The sequence below is a fragment of the Saccostrea cucullata genome, unplaced genomic scaffold (genome assembly GCF_032062105.1).
Source record: "Saccostrea cucullata isolate Sc308-1 unplaced genomic scaffold, CSIRO_AGI_Scuc_v1 ctg5228, whole genome shotgun sequence".
Taxonomy (NCBI): Eukaryota; Metazoa; Mollusca; class Bivalvia; order Ostreida; family Ostreidae; genus Saccostrea; species Saccostrea cuccullata.
Window position 1 is genome coordinate 5,929 of NW_026930306.1, and position 25,461 is coordinate 31,389.

The 25,461-nt window shown below is 33.5% G+C and overlaps 1 protein-coding gene across 1 annotated transcript; it reads left to right on the forward strand.

The window, feature by feature from the left end:
* On the forward strand, positions 1-25,461 carry LOC134283651 (uncharacterized). The gene is made up of 30 exons (XM_062766151.1): positions 1-62; positions 1,795-1,952; positions 4,236-4,514; positions 4,853-4,952; positions 6,467-6,624; positions 6,928-6,975; positions 8,769-8,825; positions 11,110-11,220; positions 11,556-11,629; positions 11,939-12,090; positions 12,607-12,714; positions 13,578-13,681; positions 14,406-14,516; positions 14,641-14,797; positions 15,094-15,167; positions 16,205-16,268; positions 16,988-17,100; positions 17,640-17,758; positions 18,363-18,552; positions 18,882-18,936; positions 19,139-19,281; positions 19,454-19,573; positions 21,192-21,274; positions 22,701-22,788; positions 23,366-23,479; positions 23,742-23,844; positions 24,058-24,232; positions 24,590-24,830; positions 25,051-25,145; positions 25,248-25,461. The coding sequence occupies exons 1-30, from the start codon at positions 50-52 to the stop codon at positions 25,342-25,344; spliced, it is 3,504 nt and encodes a 1,167-aa protein (XP_062622135.1). The 5' UTR covers positions 1-49; the 3' UTR covers positions 25,345-25,461.

The window sequence follows — 25,461 nt, forward strand, 5'->3', positions numbered from 1 at the left end:
CACGTGTGTACTGTTGACATGAAGAAGGCGCTAAAACTTTGAGGGAGACATGAAAACAAGAGGTGAATCTAAAGCTCTTCTTTTGTGTGAAGTTGTTTGTATTAACATTAAATTACTATCTGTTCACAATTTTTATCAACGTTGGGTTCGTAATTGATCATAATAGTGAGAGTTTAATAAATTTATACATGTGTACATGTACGTATGTATAAATTATCTGGTGATCATAGTAGTTTTTAATATAAATATGGGGGCTTTCTGCTCGTGTGTACACTTGGTAAACTGTAGGGTATAAAATGTGTAGCAAAACGAGAACTGGGTCGGAGATTAGGGTTCGTACGTGTTGAAGTTTAGCATACCATTTCATATAGAACTTGAATTATGTAAGTAATTTCTGCGACGATTACATTAGTATATTTCAGTAATTTTTAAAACAAAAAAAGGTTTTCAGTTTAGAATTTTCCGAGCCGGTCCTGATTTTCCTAACCCTCCCATTTTAAACACAAGTTGTTGCAGATGCAAATGATAGAACAAACTATAGTTCAACCATGTCAACAGGGATTGTATAATTTTTATTAATCAGAATTCGTATTCATATGATCTAATTAAGAAAAGAAAAGTTTTGTCTGCCATCGTAACTTCTCGGCAAAACAAAACGTGTTTCTCCGAATTTGACAACTCCATCGCACGTGTGTAGACCTAGGCTAATGTTGGTCTTGCAGACACAGGTATGTGTACTGTTTGTTAGGACCGTAATGCTACGGACTTACGAAATTTACACCAATTCCATAATTAGACTGCAGTTTTTTTTAATTAAAGTCATTATAAACACTGTTAAACACATTAAATCTAAAAGTCGAATATCTTTGGATATGGGGTAACCCATATCTATTCTTGTTAATATAAATATGGGGGCTTGTTTTCCGGATTGTTAAATTTAAAATACCATGTTGCAATATTCAAGGCCGCGTAACTAGGTTCCAATTTTTAGTGAGGCAAGGGTGTTGCCGTTGGGCATTTCTAGTCCCAGACGGGGCAAGGGTAGTACCTGATAGCCAGTGATGTGGGGTTTCCAGGAGGAGGGGAATCCTGAAACCTGGTTATCAGAAAATAAAAGATTTAACCTTAGAAAGTAATTACGTTTTTGAATTGTCGCTCGCATGACACAGTGGTTAGAGCGTATGGCCGTATGCTCTAGAGCCGCAGACTAAGGAGTTGATCCTTACATCGCGGGTTCGAATCCCACTGTGGGGTGTGGAGACCGGTCCTTCGGATGAGACCGTAAAAATCGAGGTCCTATATCACAGTAAGTGATGGCACAAAAAGATATTTCACTGTTCAATCATCTTCAGTGACCCTGAAAGCCTAGTGCAGATTTAAAACTTGCAGTCCTCCACCGGCAAGTAGTGGTGTCTCAATATGAATGAGAAATTCTTAGAAGGGATGTTTTAACAATCAAACAGTTTACAAAACAAACATTTTGAATTATATTTTACATGCGTTCTAAATGATTTTGAGGCACCTGGCGAGATGAACGATTTACATAAATCGAAACAAAAGTTGAAATTATTCACTTAGCACGAAGACACACATAATTCATAAGTTCAGTTTAACACTTTTTCACTTTTCAGAAAATTCTAAAAATTTAGTGAGGCATTTGCCTCACTTGCCTCAATGGTAGTTACGGCCTTGATATTGAATTTACTTTAGATGCACACTTAAAAAAATGTTTCAATTACATAAATTCTGCGCTTTAACACAATAATATTGTGGTTTAATTGCTCTTTATTCTAGGAAAGAGGCTGAGAAGCTTTGTACAGGAAAACAAGCTTATACCAAGGAACAGGGAAAGCCAGCCAAGTCCTCTAAGAAGTCCTGAAAAATCTAAATATAGTAACAAAGGTGGGACAACCAATAGGCAGGGAATCAGTCCAGACAGGAGTAGGACCCCAGTCCAGGATGACAGGAAACTGTCAATATTAAAGCAGAATAGAGCTGTAAACCGCAAAGTAATTCACCTATGTTAAAAGAATATCATACTATAGCTACATAAGTGTGGATCAATTCATCATTTGTGTGTGTGTGTGTGTGTGTGTGTGGATCAATTCATCATTTTGTGTGTGTGTGTGTGTGGGGGGGGTACATTCCACCCCCCCCCCCCCCACACACACACACACACACAAAAATGAAATATATTTATAATCCAGACATTTCTTGGCAAAAAAAGTTAAATTAAATTCATTTGGTAAAATAAAATTACTCCTATCCAAAATATGAAAAAACCTATTTTACAGTGATCTCTTCACTTCTTGGTGGTTCTTCCTACCAACTTGCGGTTAGTTGAACTGATTTGAATGCAAATGCTACAGTACTGCATGGTTTCTATGTTTAGATTTGCCGGTATTGGTTGATGACTGTACATTAATATAACTGTATCAACTAATTTACTTACATTTTGTTTGGTCTCATGATCGAAATCTTGTCGTGAGGACATTCAAAGTGTAATAAACTAATATGAAATAGATTTTTATATCTAAATTTATCCAGCTTGACACCTCATACAATATAGTGTGTAGTGATTTTACGTCTACTCTATTTTCAAACTACATGTAATCCACTTTTGTACATATTCAACCTATAACCTCTTTAAAATCACACAGGTTTCATTTTCAAACATAATTTTCAAAAATCTCGAAGTCTCTTTGATGAATCTTGTTTGTATAAATTAAGGGCTAAACCCTCTTTAAATGGGAGATACCTTTAATAAATGAAGTAGCATTTTAAAAACCCTTTGAGGCTAGGTTGGGGACCATCATAGGGAAAAATCTTTTATTTAAAAAAAAATCAATTTTAGAACAATTAAAAATTGGAATGAATTTTTGATAAGTTAGGATTGTACATGAAGGCAAAATGCATTTGTAGCATAATTTTGTAATTCCATTGATCCCCAGCAAGAAGTGCTCTGCATTGTTAAAATGTGGAACACTTTTATTTATTTAAAATCCAAATTGTTATTGAAATTCTTACTTTGACATGTTTGTATTTACCTTTACCTCTTATCAGTAAACTGGTGTTTTCAAATTATTTGATCATAAATTTTTCATCGACAGATAAGCTTCACCTCAATAATAAAGTAAAGATAGTATTTGTTTAATAATGGATAGAAATAAATATGAATATTTTGATAATTTAGGCCAAGAATGTATTACTATTAGAAAGAGATGCAAAGGAAAATGAAAACCTAAAATCTAAATTGAGTTCAAATTTTCTAAACATTTTCCAATTTTTTTCTTGACTTTTTTTTTTTTTACAACCTTCTGAATTTAAAGAGCCATTGTATGGCAGAAAATGTTTACTGCAGTTAAAGTTGTTATTCAGGCTTTTGTGAATCTTCAATTGTTTTAAGATACCTTGTTACATGTATAGAAATGCTTAACTGCAATACAGCATTGATTTTTATGTCACCCTGAACGAAGTCGGGGACGACATATTGCGATTGCACACATGTTTTTGTAATTCAGGCTGTTTTTCGGAGATAACTGGAACAGTATTCCTGACACTTTCCTGAAAGGAGGATCACTGGTTGTAGTTGTGTTGTGTGGTCATTCAGTTTCAAAATGGCTACCGTTGCCATGGAAACCTGCAAAAAGCGATGAATTTTGTCCACGAGTGTTCTCTCTGGTCACTTGAACCTTCGTCATGAAACTTTTCTTTATTTTAGTGATTAGTAATTGTAGTTGTATGAATCACATTTAAAATTTTCAAATAATCGATTATTGCCATGGAAACCAGGGGAACGTAAAAAATCTTGAAGTTTGATTTTTAAATCAAAGTACTGAAAGGACTGATACAAATTGATAGTTGTCCAAGCTTAGCTAATGGGAATTGTTTTAGTGATACAAAAAATGAAAGTCTTGTCCAGTTTGAGGTGACATACGCTATTGCTTGCAATTGCAGACTTTCTAGTTTTATAATTATTTTTAATATATAAATTATTTGTATATGTTTAAAATTTGAAAGTATGCATATAACAAATGTACGAAAGTAATAATTTATAGTTTAAGATGCTAGTGGAAAATGCATTATCCAATATTGAATAATCTTCATGTAATAAAGGGTAAGGATACAGTTGTCGGCCTAGGAAAACCTGTAGGACACACAGTCACATACTGTTATACAAAAGTATATATTTCAAAACTAAATGTCAAATATATTAATCATTAAGTTTATTCCAGAAAAACTTTTTGGGCACTCTTACCAATGCGACAGAAAATAGAAAAGTACGGTTTTCAAAACTGGTGTCCATCACAGACCAGTTAACTGGGAGCAAGGCGAAGCGGCTCAGTCCAGATGATACGTCACCGGAACCCAGACCGGGCCAGCGGAAACGGAGGCAGGTCGATTCTGATGAAAACAGCTCACCCTCACCGGAGAGAATGGGACAGTCCAAGAGGAGAGGGGGGATTGTCACTGACCACGTGAGGAAAGAGGCATTCTCCCCAGACTTGAACAAGGTTACACTAATATAACAAAATATCAATGATTACTATTATATAGTGAATTTAAAGCTAGTTTTTTTAGACATTGCCTGGCAATGTCCTAAAAAAAATTCTTTGAAAATGTATAGAGAGTATAAAGTTCTAATCAGCTAGTACTGAACTGCATCATTGAAAGAATAGATGTTTTTTTAAGAACCCTAAATAATAAAATTTAATGTTTTACTTTTAGTGCTTGCAAGTGGCAATAATTCATTAATTTATTACCTTTCGGGAGATTCAAATTGATGTACTTGCATGTAGGGTATCATTAATTAAATTGAACTGAAAATTGAACTGAACCTTTCACACTTCAGGTACCTGAAGGGACGTCAAGTGAAAAACTTGTCAAGAAGCCACCTACCATGATAGATTTAGAAAAGCTCCTGCAAGAACTAGCCAATCAGAGAGTACATGGTAAGTTCAGGGCTCGACATTAACGCTTGTCCGCTTGTCCGGTACCAATGAAAAACAATTACGGACAAGTGAATATTGCTGGGCACTTGTCCGATTGGACAAGTGATTTTTCATGTAAAGAAGTCTTTGAATAATAATAAAAAACAACTATCGATTTAATTGATAAGTTTATCGAATACAAACGGAAGCAGTACATAAACCCGAATTTCGATCCCGATATCAAGTATGTAAGTTGAAGTTTATACTTGATCGGGATCGATATTCACTAATTGCATCCATACCATGCATGGCGTGGATCTTGCGATGTTTGCCGATTTGGAATAAATCTGATTGAATTAGAGATTCACTTGCAAACATTTATGTTGTTGTCAGGTCAGGTTGTGTAGATAAAATTTAATTGTTTTATATGTGTTTGTCTTTTTTATCAATAACAAGACTAATAAATCAAGCATGTTTAATTTTTTTTCATTTATGTAATAGTTTTCAAGTTGACAGAATAAGATATTCAATGAAAATTTTTTCGGACAAGTGAAGTTGAAGTTCGGACAAGTAAATATCTTGGTCACTTGTCCGAATGGACAAGTAGGGAAAAAAGTTAATGTCGAGCCCTGAAGTTAGATCTAATACATCATTGTCATCCAATCTGTTACTCAAATTCCTTAAATCTAGGGCAATACCGTACTATTTAAGCATCTTTTTGCAGATTAATTCACAACAAAGCTTTTTTTAAGCAAAAAATTTGTATTACAACCTCGTGTGATGCCATAGGTTTTTGCAAAAAGCGTTATTAATTTAATTTCATACCCACAAGAAATTTATCTTATGAAAGAATGCTTTCAACAGGTGTAATGAAAATTATTGTTTAATAAAATAATCTTTAAAATTGAATATTTCCTTTATCTTATCAATTATTCAATCTTAAAAAAAATTCCTAGGGGCAATAACTCCTCCTCGTGTAGAAAACTTCTTTATTGTACTTTTCAAGTAGAATGTTTTTCCTGATACAGTAAAACTCGATTATAAGAAGTCGCTAAGACCTGTGAAATTACTTCGCTATATCCATGTAAGGAATTGTTAAATTTGTATAACTGGGGATCCAAGATAACTTCACTACGTCCGTGAATTCACAATATCCGTATTCATACTAAACAAGTTTAATTGTATTCATAATTCAAACATTTGTAAAGTAACAAATGTTTTAGAACTTTCAGTATTACGTTTATATTTTAAGCAGATTTTACATAATTTTTCAATACTTTTTACTTTAAATTTGCAAGTTTTTAAAGCAAAAGTATACATCTGTTTGTGTATGTCTTACATCTAAAAAAAATATGTTTCAGATTCAGAATTGTTTTTTAATGAAAATAAATGCAGTTTTTCAACTTTGAATCCATAAAATTGTGAGGGATATGTCTTTAAATATCACCCTCTACAAAAAGATTCATTTTGATAAAATCAATGTGTGTGCAGCAGCAGAAATCATCAAGTTCTTGAACTTTGTCTATATATACTAGGTTTGGAGATGAGCATTAGTCAAAGCCCTGACTCAGCACTTCTCATTGCTTCTCAAGACGTAGGTCAAATTGTAGAGGATATTGACGCTGGAAAAAATTCTCGTCTACGAAAAGATATACAGGATGAACTGGTCTCTATCAAAGATAGAGTGAAAGAGGTAGGAATTAATAAGTCAGTAAAATGTGCCAGGAAAGACTTCAAAACAATGAAATCTTGATACGTGACACATCTCGATTCTATGTTTATATAATACAAAATGATTATAAAAGTTTGAAAACAATTTTAATTATTATAAAACAATTCATATTGGACACTGGGAACTAATGTTAAGATTATCAGAAAGAACATGAACATGTATTGAATAGAATAAAACAAAACCTTATACATTTATGTAAAAAGTGTTAGTTTTTCCAAGAATAAAAGAGAGTTAATGTGTGATTTAGTCCTACTTGTTTTATAGGTTTTATACTGTGTGGATATGTATGAAGAGGGAGAAGATTTAGCTGCAGTAAGTAACTAACAGGAATTAACATCTGAAAATTAAGCCCTTTTCACAGGTATGCTTATTAAATATTTATTTTGCTTTAAATTGATGTGAAGTGAAATAATTTGTATCAAATTAATGAAAATCTAATAGCCATGTATTATAAAAAGCAACTAATGAAAAGTATACTAGCATGCATTAAAATTTGATAAAATTCACTATGATAATGGAATCTTTATGTATGGCACGCCAAATTCACAAAAATGAGATAAACCTAGTTTCACATTTGATAAACTAGGTTTATCGACTGTAAACTATAGTTTACAAACCGTAAACTCTAGTTAACGATTCGTTAAGTATAGTTTTCATCTGTAAAACTATATTTAACGGTTGTTAACTATAGTTTACGAATGATAATCTAAGTTTATCTGTCTGTAATAAGCGTTAACAATAGATTTTGTTGATAAACATAGATTCACGTTTGTAAACTATAGTTTACAATCGTAAATTATAGTTAAGAGTTGTTAATCATAGTTTCACAAATCGTGAAACTATATTTATCAGATCGTTAACTATAGTTAACGGTTTGTAAACTAAGTTTACAAATCGTGAAACTGTATTTATCAGATAATCTATGTTTTGCAATCGCAAATGATTGTTTTCGGTGTTCGGTATGATTATCTCATTTTTGTGAATTTGGCGTGCCTAAAGGCCCTTTCACAATTGGCGCACGAGCACTTTACAACACTTTGCGATCGGAAAATTTTAGCTTTTGACGAGCTATACGTTGCACGATGTCTCGCATTCATTGCATGTGTTTTAGTGGTCGCATCAAGTCTCCTCAAAATAGTCAACATGCACACTATTCAGACGCGACCAAATGCAATCAAAATTATCGCAATTCAACGCACGAAAATTAGTACGAAGGTCTCACAACGTTTTATGTACCGGTACTCGTAAGAGTGATGCACAATATTTTAAGATCGTAAGATGAATCGCAGCTGTCTTTGCGTGTGTTTTGCGATCATGAGACTGTTGCTCAACATGTCTCATGTAATCTTGCAAAGTTTTACTATCATTGTTTAATTTATCACCTTCAATTGCCATGCTTTGCAACAGGTATATATACCGTGTATAATTATAAGCATCTTAACTATATCAACTGAAGAGCGTCGGAAACTGTGGTATATATACCCGGCCCTCTGACTCGCACGAACATTCGTACTATGGAATGCATGAGCGCACGAGCACCGCACGTCCAATCGTTTTGTCGCACGTTCAATCGTCCGATTACCTGATCAGTCGTGCAATCCTATCGCATTATCTTGCAACACTCGCTTTCATTCTGCAACAGTCGCATATAGACGCAAGATATATCGCAAGATTTAATGCACAACAGTCGCTTTGGATCGTGCAAATTTCGTACGAACACTTTTTTCATATGCGATTATTTTGGCAACAGTTTACGATCCTAACCAAAATTATTCGGTTGCACGAATATTTTGTCGCTTCTGCTCGTGCGCCAATTGTGAAAGGGCCTTTAGGAATCATTTGCTTATTACATATAACATCATCTTATGGAGAGAACTGAAAGCAGGTGTAAGGTGTAAATCTTATGTAATTTGACAGTGTCTCTACACCTTGATTCAAACACATCTTTGTTTTTCACTCAAAAAATTGTGCAAATAGCAACACTTTGATGAGATGAAATAACATGCATGGCACACATATATTTCATATCTTATTAAGTACTGCAATATTCAGCTGATTTATTTCAATCTCATTTTTCTCTTGCTGAAAATTATTTTATATTGAAGGCCACCAAATTTCCGCCAATCAACAGTTTGGAAATTATGAAGCAGAGACGAGAAAAGGTGAGAATATTTCATATGACTACATGTATAATCACAGATATCAACCTCTTTCTAGTTCATTCATTGACTTGTTCATTCATTGATACATTTATCTAATATGAAAACTTTTTCCAAGTCCTTTTGGGACAAAGATGGATCGAGGTTTATTTAACCATGTGTTGACACATACATGATTTTATCTGGACAATGTTCTTTGAGATAACTGCATGGATTTGTCCGAAACTGATGATTGACATGAAAGATTTTCACCTATTTATTTTCATTGGACAATTTTTCTTCATTTTACAAATATTTGCATCATCATGTTTACACTTTTTAAATTTATGATATACAGCATTGTAACAAATTTAAAAATATTTCAGCATAAATGTGGGAGTATATTGTTATTAATAGGTGAAAACTGTTCAATGTGACACTTGTGCAATCCATTTCAGGGTGTGAATTCGAAGCCTTTTTCATTCCCATCTTATCATGTTACTGTCTGTTCCAACACAAAACGTAATAATCAGATTAGACAAGTTTCCCTGTATTACAAAAATGCAGGGTTAAAAGTGCAACAAACAACAAATGGTATCAATCCATTTTTAGATAGTCTTGGAAATATAAGAAGTATTTTGAAAAATATTTCCATTTCAAGATTTTAATTAATGAGTTCATTGTAGGGAGACTGCCTTTGTCATTTCTGTAAAATCATCTCTGATCAAGTAGGTATTATCTTACGGGAATTAATGTCACTGCTGAGCACAAAAAATTCAAAATCTGCTCCCGCAGATTATGTGATTTTTTCTGCATTTAAGTTGCAATGATAATTCCCGTACTAAAAAACAAAGACATTTTATTGTTTAGTTTTAAACAATCTTTTAATCGTGAGCATAAAATGAGTTTTATGAAAGCCTCGTCATTGTGAATATTTCTTGCATGAACCAAATTCTTAAAGTATCTGTGTCCATTGACAACAGATCAATAAAAAAGGCTCGGCCTCGAAAATTGATAATTGCAAACTACTTTACCCTCAGTGAATTGCGAAATAAATTCATCGCAAATAAAAGTTGGTTTACAGTATTTTGTTGTTTTATATACATGTATTTTTATACCCCCCGCAAACGAAGTTTGGGGGGGTATATAGGAATCACCTTGTCCGTCTGTCCGTCTGTCTGTCCGTCTGTCCGTCCGTCCGTCTGTCTGTCTGTCCGTCTGTCTGTGCAATCGTGTCCGGTCCATATCTTTCTTACAGAGGGACATTAGAATCTACTACTCCACACTAAGATTGCTCATGACCTAAGGGTGTGTCATGACCTTGACCCAAGGTCATTTGGGGAAGTTCAAGGTCACTGGAAGAAAAATTTCATAATTCGTGTCCGGTCCATATCTTTCTTATTGATAAACTTGGTAGGTTCTCATTTCACACAAAGATTGCCCATGACCCAAGGGTGTGTCATGACCTTGACCCAAGGTCATTTGAGAAAGTTCAAGGTCACTGGAAGAAAATTTTCAAAAATCATGTTTGATACATATCTTTTATAGATAAACTTGGTAGGTTCTCATTTCACACAAAGATTGCCCATGACCCAAGGATGTGTCATGACCTTGACCCAAGGTCAATTTGGAAAGTTCAAGGTCACTGGAAGAAAATTTTCATAATTCCTGTCCGGTCCATATCTTTCTTATGGATAAACTTGGTAGGTTTTTATTTCACACAAAGATTGCCCATGACCCAAGGGTGTGTCATGACCTTGACCCAAGGTCATTTGGGGAAGTTCATGGTCACTGGAAGAAAAATATCATAATTCGTGTCCGGTCCATATCTTTCTTATGGATAAACTTGGTAGATTCTCATTTCACACAAAGATTGCCCATGACCCAAGGGTGTGTCATGACCTTGACCCAAGGTCATTTCGGGTAGTTCAAGGTCACTGGAAGAAAAATATCATAATTCGTGTCCGGTCCATATCTTTCTTATGGATAAACTTGGTAGGTTCTCATTTCACTGAAAGATTGCCCATGACCCAAGGGTGTGTCATGACCTTGACCCAAGATTATCTAGGGAAGTTCAAGGTCACTGGAATAAAAATTTCATAATTGGTGTTTGATACATATTTTTATTATGGAAAAACTTACTTCTGAAAAACCCAGCGGGGGGTATTTTGTCCCGTTTGGACAGTTCTAGTTTACATTTAATTAGTACACATTTTGCTCATTATCTGATGCAGTCTATTACAGTGTTTTACATTTATTTGCAGTATGCACTGTCTCTGTATAATTTATTGTATCGTCATGGTTACAGATGTATAAAGAGAGAGCGGTGATGCAGAGGGTGGAGTCCTACAGAGGAACTACAGAGGAGAGGTACGCTCTCCTGACAGAAGTCAACCACTGGCTCAATAGTACAGACCTGGTAAAGTTCTATCTTCACAACAATATAGGTGAACAAATGTAACTAAATGATAATTACCTAAGGAAGAAATTTTTTATTTTAAAAAATGTTTGAAATGTAATGTAGATGTATATAATTGAACAATTCCAAAGCTTTGCAATCCAATTAAAATCAGATGATCCTTTGATCCACTCACATAGATGACAGGCTACACAAGCTAGGGTCTGAAGAAACTCCATTCAGGGTCATTTCCTCATGACCTGCCTATGCAACATAGACAAATTAAATTGACTCAACTGATTTATTTTCTTTCAGAAAGTTCCAACTAATATGATAGAAATTAAGTGTCATTTCAGCTTAGTGAGCTCCCAAGTGAGGAGGAACTTTTTCAGATGAGCAGACATTTCCAAGAAATACATAGCCATGTCATGTAGGTATTAGACAAAGTCATGTCATATAGGTATAAGGCACTATCAGGTACATGTACATTATAAAAACCTTAACCAAATATATACACAGCTCTCTTTGATTTGTGAAATAAGTTTTTGCTTATTTGAAACAAAGTTTAAAAAAAATTTACTGATCAAAATTTGTTTGTCTGTTATTTGTAAGACTTTTCCTTAAACATTATTTATATAGATAATTAACATCTGTGATAACATTTTTAAAAGTTGAGTCTTGGTCTTCCACGAGACAGTTGTGAAATGTAATACAAAATGTATTTAAATTTTGATTTTAGGACAGCTATCCATAGATATGGAAGCTTGAGTGAAAAAGTGATGGACCTTGGGAACAGTCTCTTGGCGACAACTCATGCTATCATTATGGAACAAAAGGAAATCGCTAAAGTGGGTCAGGCCAAAGAACAGGAGAAAACTATTGTCATTGATGGTAAAATTTTCAGTGTTGATTGAGTTTTAATCGATAATTGATTTGCCATTGATGGTTAAGTTATCATTGACAGTAAAGTTGTCACTGATTGGGGTAGGTTGTCTTTGACAATGATGTTGTCTGTGATTACTGGTTTAGTTGTCATTGACAGTAAAGTTGTCAATGATGGGGTAAAGTTGTCATTGATGGTAATGCTGTCTTTGATGGTAAAGTTGTCATTGAGAGTAATGATGTTATTGATGGTAAAGTAGTGACTACTTCAATTCAAATAGTCCAACGTTTTCCTGGCTTCAGATTTTTTGGACTACAATTCAGACAAAAAGGATTAAATCAGAAAAAAATAATTTACAGACTTTTTAGGTCATGGTTGAAATTAACATTTAGGAAATTATGATAGTATGAATAAAAAACCCAATTTATTTATTATTTTAAGTATATTTTGAGTTTTAAGTCAAAATGAAATTGAAATTGGTTCAGCTAATTGATTGATCAACTTCTGATATTTTGTTCCTATAGAGAGACTTCTCCTCTCTGACCAGAATAAGTGGGACTCAGCTGTGAAGATGGTCATGAGTACATTTGATGATGCCATGAAGTGGACCAAGAATGCTACCTACAAAAATAGTCAGTGTCACATTTTATGTTTCCACAAAATATATCGATCAGAGAACCTCTAGCCTCACATAAAACAATGTTTTAAGTAGGTAAGCTTTTCTGATTTCAGAGTGTCTATTTTTCGTTTCAGTGTTTTATATAGCTGGCAATGTATGTGCGAGTATATAGACCAGATATCATTTTATTAAACAGCAGAGCTACGTTTGATTTTTTTAAGAAGTGTAAATACCATTATACTTTATATAATTTTTGTTCTAATCATATCTTCTGTAGCAAGGTTGAGGCCACAACAGAGGGACCAATTCAAAATTTTTTGTAGCAATTTATGTCCTTCTTTGAGACAACAACACTTTTTGTTCAATGTCTTCGTATGAAACTAAAATTTGTGAATTCTTACACAAAATAAATACTGTATAATCCGTATTAACCGCCCCGAATGCTTAGAAAATTGCGAAAAGGGGGCATTTATTTTGGTATTCTCTTTATATAATTTAAAGTCATTTTTTAACTTCAAAAATTTTAAAGAACCACTACAATAATGTCTAACTTTACTTTAAGTGACGATAATCCACCCAAATTATGCTATATGATTCAGTTTCCACCGAGAAATTGGAAAATAGACAAGTTACATTTTCACTTTCTTCAAATTTTGGCAGACTTTTGATACAATTATAGATGTTTTTAGTCACTGTACAAGGGGCCCTTATTTTCTGATAACTGAAAAAAGACCTAGGGGGCGCTGATAGGGGCAGGGGTGGTTAATTGGGATTATACGGTAACATATTTTAGAGCATTTGAAATTAAAATCTTTTTTATTCAAAGTAAGAACTGGGGGGTTATTTAAATTCTCATTTTGAAACTTTTTGTTGCAGTTTTTAAAAAAGGTCAATCACAGTTTAAGGAACTCTCTTCTGGTATGAAGAAACGTAACACTGAGTTGAAAGAAAAAAGAAAAGCGGCAGAGGATGCAAAAATGGTAATTTATAATAACGATTCTTTTAAAAAAAAAAAAGGAGCAATTAGATTCTGGCTGTCAATAAACATTGTGAGCACCTTATGATTCATAAATCATAACTTTTAGTGACTAGGTACTTTTTCTGAAAAATAAATTGTGGGTTATTTATCCACTTTTGACAGTTATCGTTTCATTGTAAAACTGGTCATCATTTGTTTAAATGATTACCCACTGTAGCACTGTCTTTTTTCTTTGAAACATTTAAACTGCTTCATAGGTTGAAAAGTATATTGTATTTTTTTTTGGCATCATGATCTCAAGTTTTTTTTTTTATTAATTTTTTGAAAAATTTATTTGTATGCCTCATGCATTTGGTAAAATTTTATACCCAATTCACAAAATACTGTAGATTCCTTAATTTTCGCGAGTACTTATTACCATGAATGGGCTATTCCATGTCAAATTGCGAGAATAATAATTCACAAATGGTCGATGGATCAAGAGATTTTACATAGATTTCAGCACAATAAAAATAAAGGCGAGTAATTTTATTTCGCGTGTGGTGCTTCTCGTGAAATTACGCGATAATTACTTCAACGCGTATATTTAGGAATCTACAGTTACTGTAATGTTTATGCTGTTAGCAATGTTGATATGCAAGCATCCCTATATGGTGTATAATCAAGTTGATGCTTATCAGGTGTCCAATCACTAGGATGTCCTCTTCATTATATCTTTTTCATAGAAACTACAAAATGCAAAGACTGATGTTGAAGGTAAAGGCAAAGAATTGGAGGAACTGAAGAAAAATGTCAGAAAGATAACCACAGAACTGGATGAAAAGAAGCATCTGCTGGTAAACTTTGAATATTCATGCTTGTAATTAATCTCATAAAAAATGCAGGTACCCAGTTCTCTATTTTTCTCTGTCTTCCATTTGAAGTATTTTTCAAGTCATCTTTTTAATTTACTTTTTGCAGGCCAAAGCAGAGGAGAATAATGCCAAGATATCACAGAAATGTCAGAAACAGGATGCCCAGATCAAGGACCTACAAGAGGAACTGGCCAAAAAACCCAAGGTGGTGGAGAAAGTGAGGGCAGGCACGCCCCCTCCCCCTCCCTCACCGCCCCCACCAGGTAAAACATGTGATTTAATACAGAGAGGACTGGATACATTTAAAAAAGATAGCATTTTCTCAGTTAAAAGTTTCAATTACAAACTTGGAATAAATTAATTTATACATTTTGAGTAATCTTATCTTGAAATTAATTTTGTGATTTAATGGGAATGATTTTCATTTTAATGTAAATTCAGCTGTAGTTCATTTGGTATGTCATAAGCAGTAAATAATGAAGACAATGGCACTGGTGCTCTTTTATAACTATTTTTCCCAAAATGCAAAGAACTTAACTATAGTTTGTATTTTACATAGAAATCATAAAAGTGATAGATTCTTCAACACAATTAAAACTGAATGAGACAGAAAAAGAACTTGAAGACCAAAAGGTACCTGCCAAAATTTAACAAATGTTATAGTCATAGTACTTACATGTATATGTGCATTTTCTTTATATATCTTAAACATAGTTGCATTATATCTAAACATCTGTACAGTTAATTCTCGATAAACCGCCACCTTTTGTAGTTTAGAAATCATGGCGGTATAACGAATTTGGCGATGATTTGAATTTCCATTAGGAAACAAGAAGTAGAGTTACTGTTCTTAGAAATATCATAAAGCGTTTCTATTCTTATAATTACATGTACATGTATATAAAACTTATTTCTAAATTTTAAAATACTTTAAAGTAATTTTTATGTACAATTTCTTTAAAACAAAATGTGCAGTTATGAAATAAAGACTGTACATGTGCATTTAAATACAGGTAAATCGGCATGTCTGATATTGAAAAAAAAAACATGCTGGGTCGATCGTCGTGATATATTGCTGACAGTACGTAAATTATAGTTTCTTGAATAAATTTATTGTTTATGGCATCATTGTTCGTGAAACTTTCACAATTTATACCGTATAATTATTTTTAAGCAAACTTTGCATTGTTTAAAGCAGACATCATCAAAATAATATCGTATTCGGCGAAGCCCTGACTAAATGATTTTTTAAACAAAACAACAGAATAAAATCATTTTAACAGTTCATATTAAATTTTTTTTGTTCATTTAATTCTAATTTAATTATTTAATTACGTGTACCTTGTCTGGCTTTGCACGCTTTACAACAGGGATAGCGTCAACCAATTATCCGCGCTTCACTGACCGCACGCACCTGTGGCGGTATATCGAGATAGTTGACCCTTAAAAATGGACGTTTGTTTTGAAAACAGGGTGGCGGATGGCGGTATGAGAATTTGGCGTTATAAAGAGAATTTTATATAGCAGGAAAAACGTTCTTGGAAAATCATGGCGGTATTGCGAAAATGGCGATGAATCCAATGGCGATAATTCGAGAATTGACTGTATTTGTACATGTACCTCCAAGTTTTTCAGTACCTGTACTTGCAAAACAATGATTGTTTTTACAGGCAAAGCTTCAAAAGATGAAAGATGAAATTAGAAGCCTTGAAAGATTACTGAGAATAGAGAAAGGTAAATTGTATACTCAACTTACACAAGCACTGCAGATCCATCTTTGTTAGAGTTACAGTCTGTTTGTCTCTACCAGAGTCAAGAACTACTGTAAACCAACCATTACTGTAGATTTCTTATTTTTCACGAGTACTTTTTATCGCGAATGGCCTCTTCAACTTGAAAGTGTGAGAAGAATAATTCACAAACAGACATTTATTATGAGCTTTTACATAGATTTCACAACCATGAAAATAAAAGCGAGTATTTTTATTTCACGATTGGTGCATCTCGCAAAATTACATGATAATTATTTCCATGCATATATTTAGGAATCTACAGTTTTCATAATTCATCAGATTGAAACCCAGCTGTGACGATTAATGTTCATGATGGGGAATATACTCTAAATGAAGGCTGTGAACCTTCTGTGTAAGCAAAAAATTGTGCTCTAATAGTCTAATAGCTGCACCTGCAATGCATCTGGTCTTTTAATGCAATGACCATCAGGCCTGGGGGCCATAAAACTTAGACGAGCTCACTTTTGATCTCAGTTTCACTTTTCCACTATATATTCCTTTGGAAAAAGTGAGACTGAGATTAAAAGTGAGCCCATCTAACTTTTATGGCCCCCCAGGCCAGGTCTATATTGTAACCATTTTCATACTGGATCATGATTTATGTACTTCAAAAATAGTTAAAAATTAAAGAAGTCAAGTTTTTATTTATAACACCTACAGAGAGAGTTCGTCAGTTGAGGTTAGATCTGGAGGATGCCATTAGACGAGCAGAAGAGGCAGAACTAACGGTGGCTATAGAACAACCCCAGCAAGACCCCGCACCAGAGGTCCAGGTTAGACACTGTGTTACATACTCTGGGGAGTCATTTTATTTTAAATTAGGGGTGGGGGTCGGTTAGAAGATGATATTTCATGAGTAATGCTTTTAGACAAAGGATTCATTGAATCAGTAAGTTGACAAAATAAGTATTTCATGGGGATGTAGATCTGAGGGTTAGGTTGACCCTTGAAATTCACAAACATTGGTCTCCCATCATGAAAAAATCCTGTCAAGTAATCATGAACGTGTCGCTAATATAGATTCCATGATTATGTTGAAATGATTGGGATTATAAATATCATGAACTTATCAGGTATAATGAATAACTTTTAAATAATGAATTGGAACTGTTGGTTCTTGGCATTTCACTTTAAAAACATTTTTTGTTGCATGTGGAATGAGGGTAGACTTGATAGACTGTATAATTGATCAAAATGTACAACAATGTTAAAGTCAATTCCCATGTTACTGTGCAAATTCAAGAGCAAAAATAGTTTTATTGTTATTTTTGAATAATTATGCATGGTGTTAGCAGATATATTTATCATTCAGATTGTAGAGACTGGGGATAAAGACAGCACATACTACAAAACTCTCCTGGCTGGAATGAAGAGAGACTTTAATGCTGAGCTGGAGAAGATCAAAGGTCACCTTGTCAAAGAGAGGCTGAGGTAATTAGGTATCCAATAAAACCAAAACTCCACAAAGACGGGACATTATGTGTGTATGTATGTGTGGAAAATTAGCTTTATAGCATAACTGTTTCTGCTAAAATCTCAGTTTTGGTGCATATTCTCAAGTACATAGAATTAAACCATGATTCCATATCAAATACTGTGAAATCACTAATTTTTGTACAGGTTAATTTTCATTGTTTTCGAGGCATGAGGAGACCCACAAATTCACGCCTGCCACGAAATGTAATATTTCATATGCACAACTACTAAAAAGTTTTTCATTCATGAAATCAAATCCCCATGAACCAACATTTTTTCCTCAAACCATGAAAAAATTGACCCAACGAAAATATGTGATTTTACAGTAATTATATATTTTGTATGCTATAAAACACTTAAGAATGGAAATACATGTACATATTTATGCAGTAAACGTAAGTTACAGGGTTACAGATGGGTTGACTAATCTCAAGTGACAGTGCATGACAAAAAGAGTAGGATACCTTGAATTTTCCTTCAGTCGGGTTCATGATATTCTAGTTTGACTACACAAAAACATGAGTATAGTTTCAAAGTAGCCTCTTTTATAATTGTACAGGAATGCAGCAATGGTGAAGAAAGTAGAGAACACACACAAGGAACAGATGTTTGCTCTCCAGAAAGACGTAGTCCGAGTACTCAGGGCCATCATGCACTTCCGGGATCACGTCAGTAACATAGTAGAAAAAGAGAGCCTAAAGGACGTCTCACGGGCGATGCAGGCCCTGGGCTCCCTCATACCGGACAAGGTGAGAACCAGGCGGGTAAAGAATAGAAAGGAGTGTAAGAGAATGTCATGAAGCGAGACGTTGAATTATTAATAATGAGTACCGGGTAGGATTGATGATTAACTATCAATCTTCAAGCCTACTCATTATCAATAATTAATACTTTTTCATGCAACAATTTGATTTGCAAAATCATCCAAGCAATTTGAGATTTATTAGTAGATTTTTAATGCTTTATTTATTAATCGGAACCTTTATTATGTATGTGTTCAAAAAAAATATTGCAACATTACCTACATAGGACTATGTAATTTTATTAAGCTAATAACTGTTACTTCTTTTTTATGCAGTTAGCTCTGGATCCAAAGGAACTACTGGCCTTACTTGTTGGAAGTGTTGTAGAATGTATGTCTAATATTCAACAATATTTTAGATGTTTTAAAACACAGAATGACAGATATGTTTTTTTTCTTAAATGAAAGGATGCAATGGATGATGACCTTAAATCTTTAAAGTTTTTTTATTCTATTAAAAAAAAAGATAATAAAATGTTTTATGCAAGGATAATATATTATATTAAGTATACATATTTATTTTATTTTTTCAGTTATGCACAAATTAGAAGTAATAATCGCCAATGCCTTCCTGACAATGAGGATGATGATTAAGGGATCTATCACCCTGTCTACCACGAAGGAAGTAGTCGCCGCGCGGCGGACAGAAAACAAGGCTCGAATGGAGGAGGCCAAGGTACAGTACAGAACAAAAGCATCACCAGGAAGGGATGTGTGATATGAATTACTTATGATTAGAATACTTTTTGTGTGTTACACTGTGAATCTTAAAGCATGTTTTGTATTATTGTGAACAATTTTAGATATTTTTATTAATAAACTGAAGAAAAAACCTTCATATTTTACAGAAAACTATGAGGCAAATTGATTTTTCAAAAACAGAGACAAAGAAGTTGGCGCTGCGACTCAAAATAGCCAAGGAAAAGCTGATTAAGTTTGAAGAACTTACAGAGAGACAAGAAGTCCATGTAAGTTACTCAAAACCTTCATATAACTTAAAGATCGACAAGAAGTTTATATTAGTAACTCAATTACTTCAGATCCATTGTTAAAGTGACAGAGACTAAAAATATTTAGGAATTTACAAAGGGACAAAACTCTGTTAATTAGGGCCCCGCAAGGATTTGCGGGTGCCCTATAGTAATCACTCTGTCCGTCCGTCCGTCCGTCCGTCCGTCCGTCTGTCTGTCTGTCTGTCCGTCTGTCATTCTTCCGTCCACAAATTTTCTGTTTTTTTCTAATAACTTTTTTTATTGTTGCCCAATTAAGTTCAAATTTGGTATGGTATTCAATAGGCAGAAAGACATATTTTGATGCTAAGTTTGGTTCTCTATGTCTTCTGGTTTGGAGCTGGGGTGGTGGGGTAGCTTCCTTATTTATGCATAAGAATGAATGGGAAAAGAGAGATAACTCCTGAGAAGTTCCCATTATAAACTGTGAAGGCTGTGCAGTTTGTCCTTTGGGATTAATTAACCACTTAAAGAAAATCCATAGCATTATCTTTATCTTTCACATTGAGATTAATTACTATACTGCCTCTGTCTGCAGATGAAGTTTGTTTTGAAGTTAAGATCAATTTTGAATGATGTGTACATTCTCTGAAATATGGATTTTAATAATGTTCATACTTTATTTTGGTTATGATTTTATTGAATTCAAAAAACAAGATATAAATTAAGATATCCTTCTTTGTTATTATCATTTATTTTTTTTTTTATTATTTATTTATTTATTTTTTTTTTTTGCTGCATTAATGTTGTTAATTTTAACATGTAATGAGATAATAACCACATTCTTTCATTGCTGAAAAAAAGTTTTTATTGTAAATTTAGAAGAATAGGACAAGAGAGCAGTACAATTAATCCCCTGGGATTAATTATCTTGCTTGCTGCAGAAAATTTAGAGGCTTATCTTTATCTGTCACATGAATATTAATAAACACTTTTGTCTGCAACTGATGTTTGTTTTGAGGTCAACCCTAGGTGATATTTGCATTCATTGAAAGCTTGCATTTAGAAAACACCTGCTTAAATCTTTTTTAAATACACATTTAATTGACTTTTTATATAGACATGAGGTTTTCCCTGTTTTAGGTAAATACAAGCTAGGTTATTATTTACAGTTTTTTGGGCATTCAGGAATTATCTTGAAATTTTAAAACTACAGTAGTTGCTTATATTCTTCATATTGTTTTTTTTAAAAATGTAATCAGGTAAAATCCTCCTTCCATGAGCTGCACACTTATATTCATACCCCTCAGCGGGGCCCTTGCTGACTGGTCAGTTTTCTAGTTCTATATGTAGACATCTTAAAATTTATATCATACTAGTAAGTCCATTGAGTATTTCACACTATTATGCCATACAAATAATTAAAATGAAATTATAAAAACTTCAATGAAATTTAAAGTTAAGAATTATAGCTTATAAAATTTATAGATGTTTGTATGTTGCCTTATGAACTTGGTTGATGATATTTGTGAACTAGAATTATGACTGAAAAAAGAAGAATTATGACTAACAGGAAGAACAGCTTTTTTCGTGTCTTATTTCAGTTCATTAATACTTAAAAATACCTTTGTTGTAGGATAGAAAATATCTGGCCCTGCTGGACAGATACCGGCGAGTGTGGAAGATGTACAACAACCTGAATAAAGATATGACTCTGTTGTAAGTACTGTATACAGGGAAATTTTCGCCCCCGTTTTATTTTCTCCCTTTTCACCCTACTCACAGATGGGTGAATTTAAAACGGGTGAATTCAAAGAACACAGTATAATTTCTTAAACAAAACTGTGACTGGACGAATTTTAAACGGGACAAAATCGTTTACAGGTGTGAAAGGGTGAAAATAACATGGGGCAAAAATAACCCTGTATACAATAATCCTCAACTTCACTTAGTTCACTGTGTTCCATCAAAGGTGTGTCTTCGAAATTGAAGGTTAAATTTAAGTATATTTCTCAATTGAAAATATAATTTTGTATGCATATGCATATTTTTTTTATGTTCAAAGATGTTTACATAATTTAGATTGAAATCTAGAACTTGATATTATCTCCCTCCTTTTTAAAACAACCACAGCCCCAAAAAATTGGATAAATCAATCTGGTATCTTCAGAGATATTGATGCCTCAAAACATCTGTTAGTATTAGCATTTCACAGCATATTTCATACTGTCAATTGTCATTACACAAACCTGTGTGATAAAAAGCCGGCTAGCTGTTTTTAACTATTAAAGTGAGACAGTATACATGTACTGTGCAGAGTTATCCTTCTTTCTCAGCCATCTCTGCAGTGAACGTGACTCATATCAAGATTTTTACCTAAAGTGAAAAGGGCAAAAAACTTGAAAAATCAGTTCACATTAAAGTCATATTTATAGGAAAACTGAGTACATATCTATTTAAAAAATTGTAATAGTGAATGAAAAATGATTTCAATATATTATGCATAATTTTAGGGATATTAGAGACCTATAATGACAGAAATGAATGCTTGTTCTTTTTATCGTGTCACTGAATTTGAAGTTTAATAATTAAACTTCAAATTCAGTGACACGATAAAAAGAACACATATATACAATAATTACAGTGTATAATGTAATTTTTTTAGTCCTGGAAGAAGTAAGTAGAACACTGCACTGCTAACTTGTTGCTTATAATGCTTGTTATAGATGGTGTGTGTTTTGCATGAATTATGTTCCTTTTAACTCTTGACAAAATCTTTTTAAAATCTTTCTGAATTTTAAACTAATGTAGTCAACACGTTTTTAAAATCACAAGTCATTAAGCTTTTTGTCCTGAGTAATACATCACTTGTCTTATTATGTGTTATATAAAATTTTTAACATTTGTTTCAATATTTTATCCAAGAGTAATCATAGATCAAAGAGTAGCATTATATAATGCTCAAGGTCATATATGAAATTTGAGGAAATAATGCAAAATTGTAATTATATTTCTATCAGCATGTTAAATGTTCTTAAGACATTCAAAGTAATCAGCTAAGATTATGTACAACATTTCATGAAGTGTCTAATTGTATAAATAATCTCTGAGAGATGATAACATGTATACTCCTATACTTATACAGACAATCAGACCTCCAGGAAGCAGTCGATGAGAAAGCTAAAGAGCAGGAGAATCTTATTGTGTCCCAGATCAAAATGGAACTCAGGAATGTAAGTACCAGTAAACATGTGGGAATCAGGGAATATTATACACTTATCCACTGGGTGTGAGTGGGATAGCTCTTTTATGAAACCCGCGACAGAGGACTATTCCCCGAGGGCTTGCCCGAGGGGAATAGTTCCTGTCAAGGGTTTGATAAAAGAGCTACCCCACTCACAACCAGTGGATAAACGTTTTATTATACTGATGTATAATTTAATTTCTGAGGTTTGAATTTCTTTGGAGTAAGATAATTCTGCAAGAATAATCTGAAATCCTGATGACGTCACAATGCTACTGAAGTCATTATGACATCATCAGTTTAAAGATTTATCGCTGGAAATCAAAATTGGCGGCAACAATTGCATGAATATTTTCCGAGGGTGGATAGCAAAAACTATACCCCGGGGTATAGTTTTGCTATGCGTAGACTATAAAGGATAGTTATTTTACCTTCTGAACTTTATATAGGAAACATTTTAACAGAAGTATAATAAAAACAAATAGCTACTCAATTTTTGTAAGATCTTTGGAAAATGAGAAGAATTTTATGTACATTGTGAGATGTGTTATTTTTGTGGTTTACAGAGGATGAGCCTCCGGGATAAAGAACTAGAGATAAGTGTAAAGGACCAGAAGAAGAATATCAGGATGTTAGAGGAGGCTTATGAGAAGAACAAGATATCCAAAAATCTGTATTACGTAAGGCTCTCTTAAGTCCTCTGATCTGTTTTACAGAACACAATACTAGCTGCTTATCTATGTATTTGACACTTATTACACCTTGTACCATTAATATTTGAAATGCTCATGATGTTGACTTATTCCTATTAGCTCCTTGGAGAGCATAGGGCCGAAACCACATGATGTTACCTAAAGTTAACTGTATGCAGAGAATTTTTGTACCAATTGATTTGATCAATATTAAAACATATATAAATATTAAATATATATTTATCTGCAGGCAGTGCTGTCTTTACTAGAGAGATCATTGGACATACCCAGAAAGAGGCTGCGTTTCATGATGGAGCAATACATTGCCTTTAGATCTGTAAAAGATACTAGAGGTACTGTCAATGTTTATATATTGTACAACAAAGTAACAGCAAACATACTTGCAGGGAATAAAAATCACTTTAAATTAAGCATAAATTCATTCATAATGACTTTTGACTGAGTTATTGGTGATTTGAAACCAAAATTACAACACGTATGTATTAATTTGAGAGAAAGCCATGACATTGTGAACTTAATATCGAACAAACCTGTTTTCCATGAAGCTCGGGTTAAGGAGATACTGAGAGGGGAGGATCTAAGTAAACACGTTAGGCGGGACATGGAGCAGTACGTCAAGAGAATTGATGAGAAGCTGACAAAAAGCACCAATACCTGGCACACCAACATGGACTTCCTTCAACAGGAGAGACGGCACCTGTTCAAATCTATTTGGAAATTGTAAGCTTTGGGTTAATTATTTCAGTATCCTATACTGTTTACTTAAACTTCAACAATGATGTGCATTACTGTTTTGAAACTAAAACATCCCTATTATGTGAAATATTTTATTAAAATTGCCATCTTCTTTATAATATTAAAATTGCCATGGCATAGCTTATTAATATTGCCATCTTCTTATTAAAATTGTCATCTTCTTAATATTAAAATTGCCATCTTCTTATTAAAATTGCCATCTTCTTATTAAAATTGCCATCTTCTTAATATTAAAATTGCCATCTTCTTAATATTAAAATTGCCATCTTCTTAATATTAAAATTGCCATCTTCTTAATATTAAAATTGCCATCTTCTTTAGGTTTGGTGAGGTGTTTGCAGAGTCTGGGTTACTTCTTGTTCATCCTTTACTGAATCAGATTGCGTATGACAGGACAGAGGTTTACAGCAAGATAGCAGCAACCGTCAAAAGAAAAACACTCAAAAAACTTTGTTTGAAAGGTCATAAACGTGTGTCAGAGTTCCTACATCTTCCTACGTTTGTCGAGGGCTCCAGCGTGTTGTCCAACATGACAGACCAGCAGTCACTGTGGAACGCTCAGGTGAGTCAATTAATATGGCTGTGAATATAAATGATGGCATTTCTTAAAGTAAACCTGCAATTTACCAGTAATAAACCCATGAATTCTGGCTTTGACAATATGAACAGCAGCAATAGATGTACATACTCAGAAGTATTTTATTTATCAGTCTAATAAAGATTTTTATAAGTCTAAGGGTTTAATTTATTAAAAAAAGTATAGAAAATATTTCTACTTTTAGTTTTCTTGTGGAGATGATGCAACAAATACCCCCTTAGCTGTCTCTCCCCATCTACTTAACTATGACATCAATAGAGAACGCATCCAAGCCAAAAGGTAACTGCCAATGAAAACAAATTAATACAATTTCTAAAAAATTTGATGCAAATTTTTTCAGACTTCTTTAATAATACCATGTATTTTAAACCTGTGTTTTAGGAGTTTAGAATTTGGCTCAGATGCGCGGAAACCACTACACCTTCCCATGACAAGGAATTACTACATTTCAAACAAACAGGAGTGTGTGTCTGTCTGACCAGCCGGACCTCTGTATATCATCATACTGCAGTTTACTGGGAGATCTGAGGAACATTGAACTGTGTGCAGAGACATATTATGTTTCCTTGGAATAAAAATATCAGTACAATGTGAT

What these genes read in the sequence shown, in the direction of transcription:
- LOC134283651 (XM_062766151.1), top strand. An exon ending in TCAAAGATAGAGTGAAAGAG is followed by an intron (nt 6,625 to 6,927) that starts GTAGGAATTAAT and finishes CTTGTTTTATAG; the next exon opens with GTTTTATACTGTGTGGATAT. An exon ending in GGCTCAATAGTACAGACCTG is followed by an intron (nt 11,221 to 11,555) that starts GTAAAGTTCTAT and finishes GTGTCATTTCAG; the next exon opens with CTTAGTGAGCTCCCAAGTGA.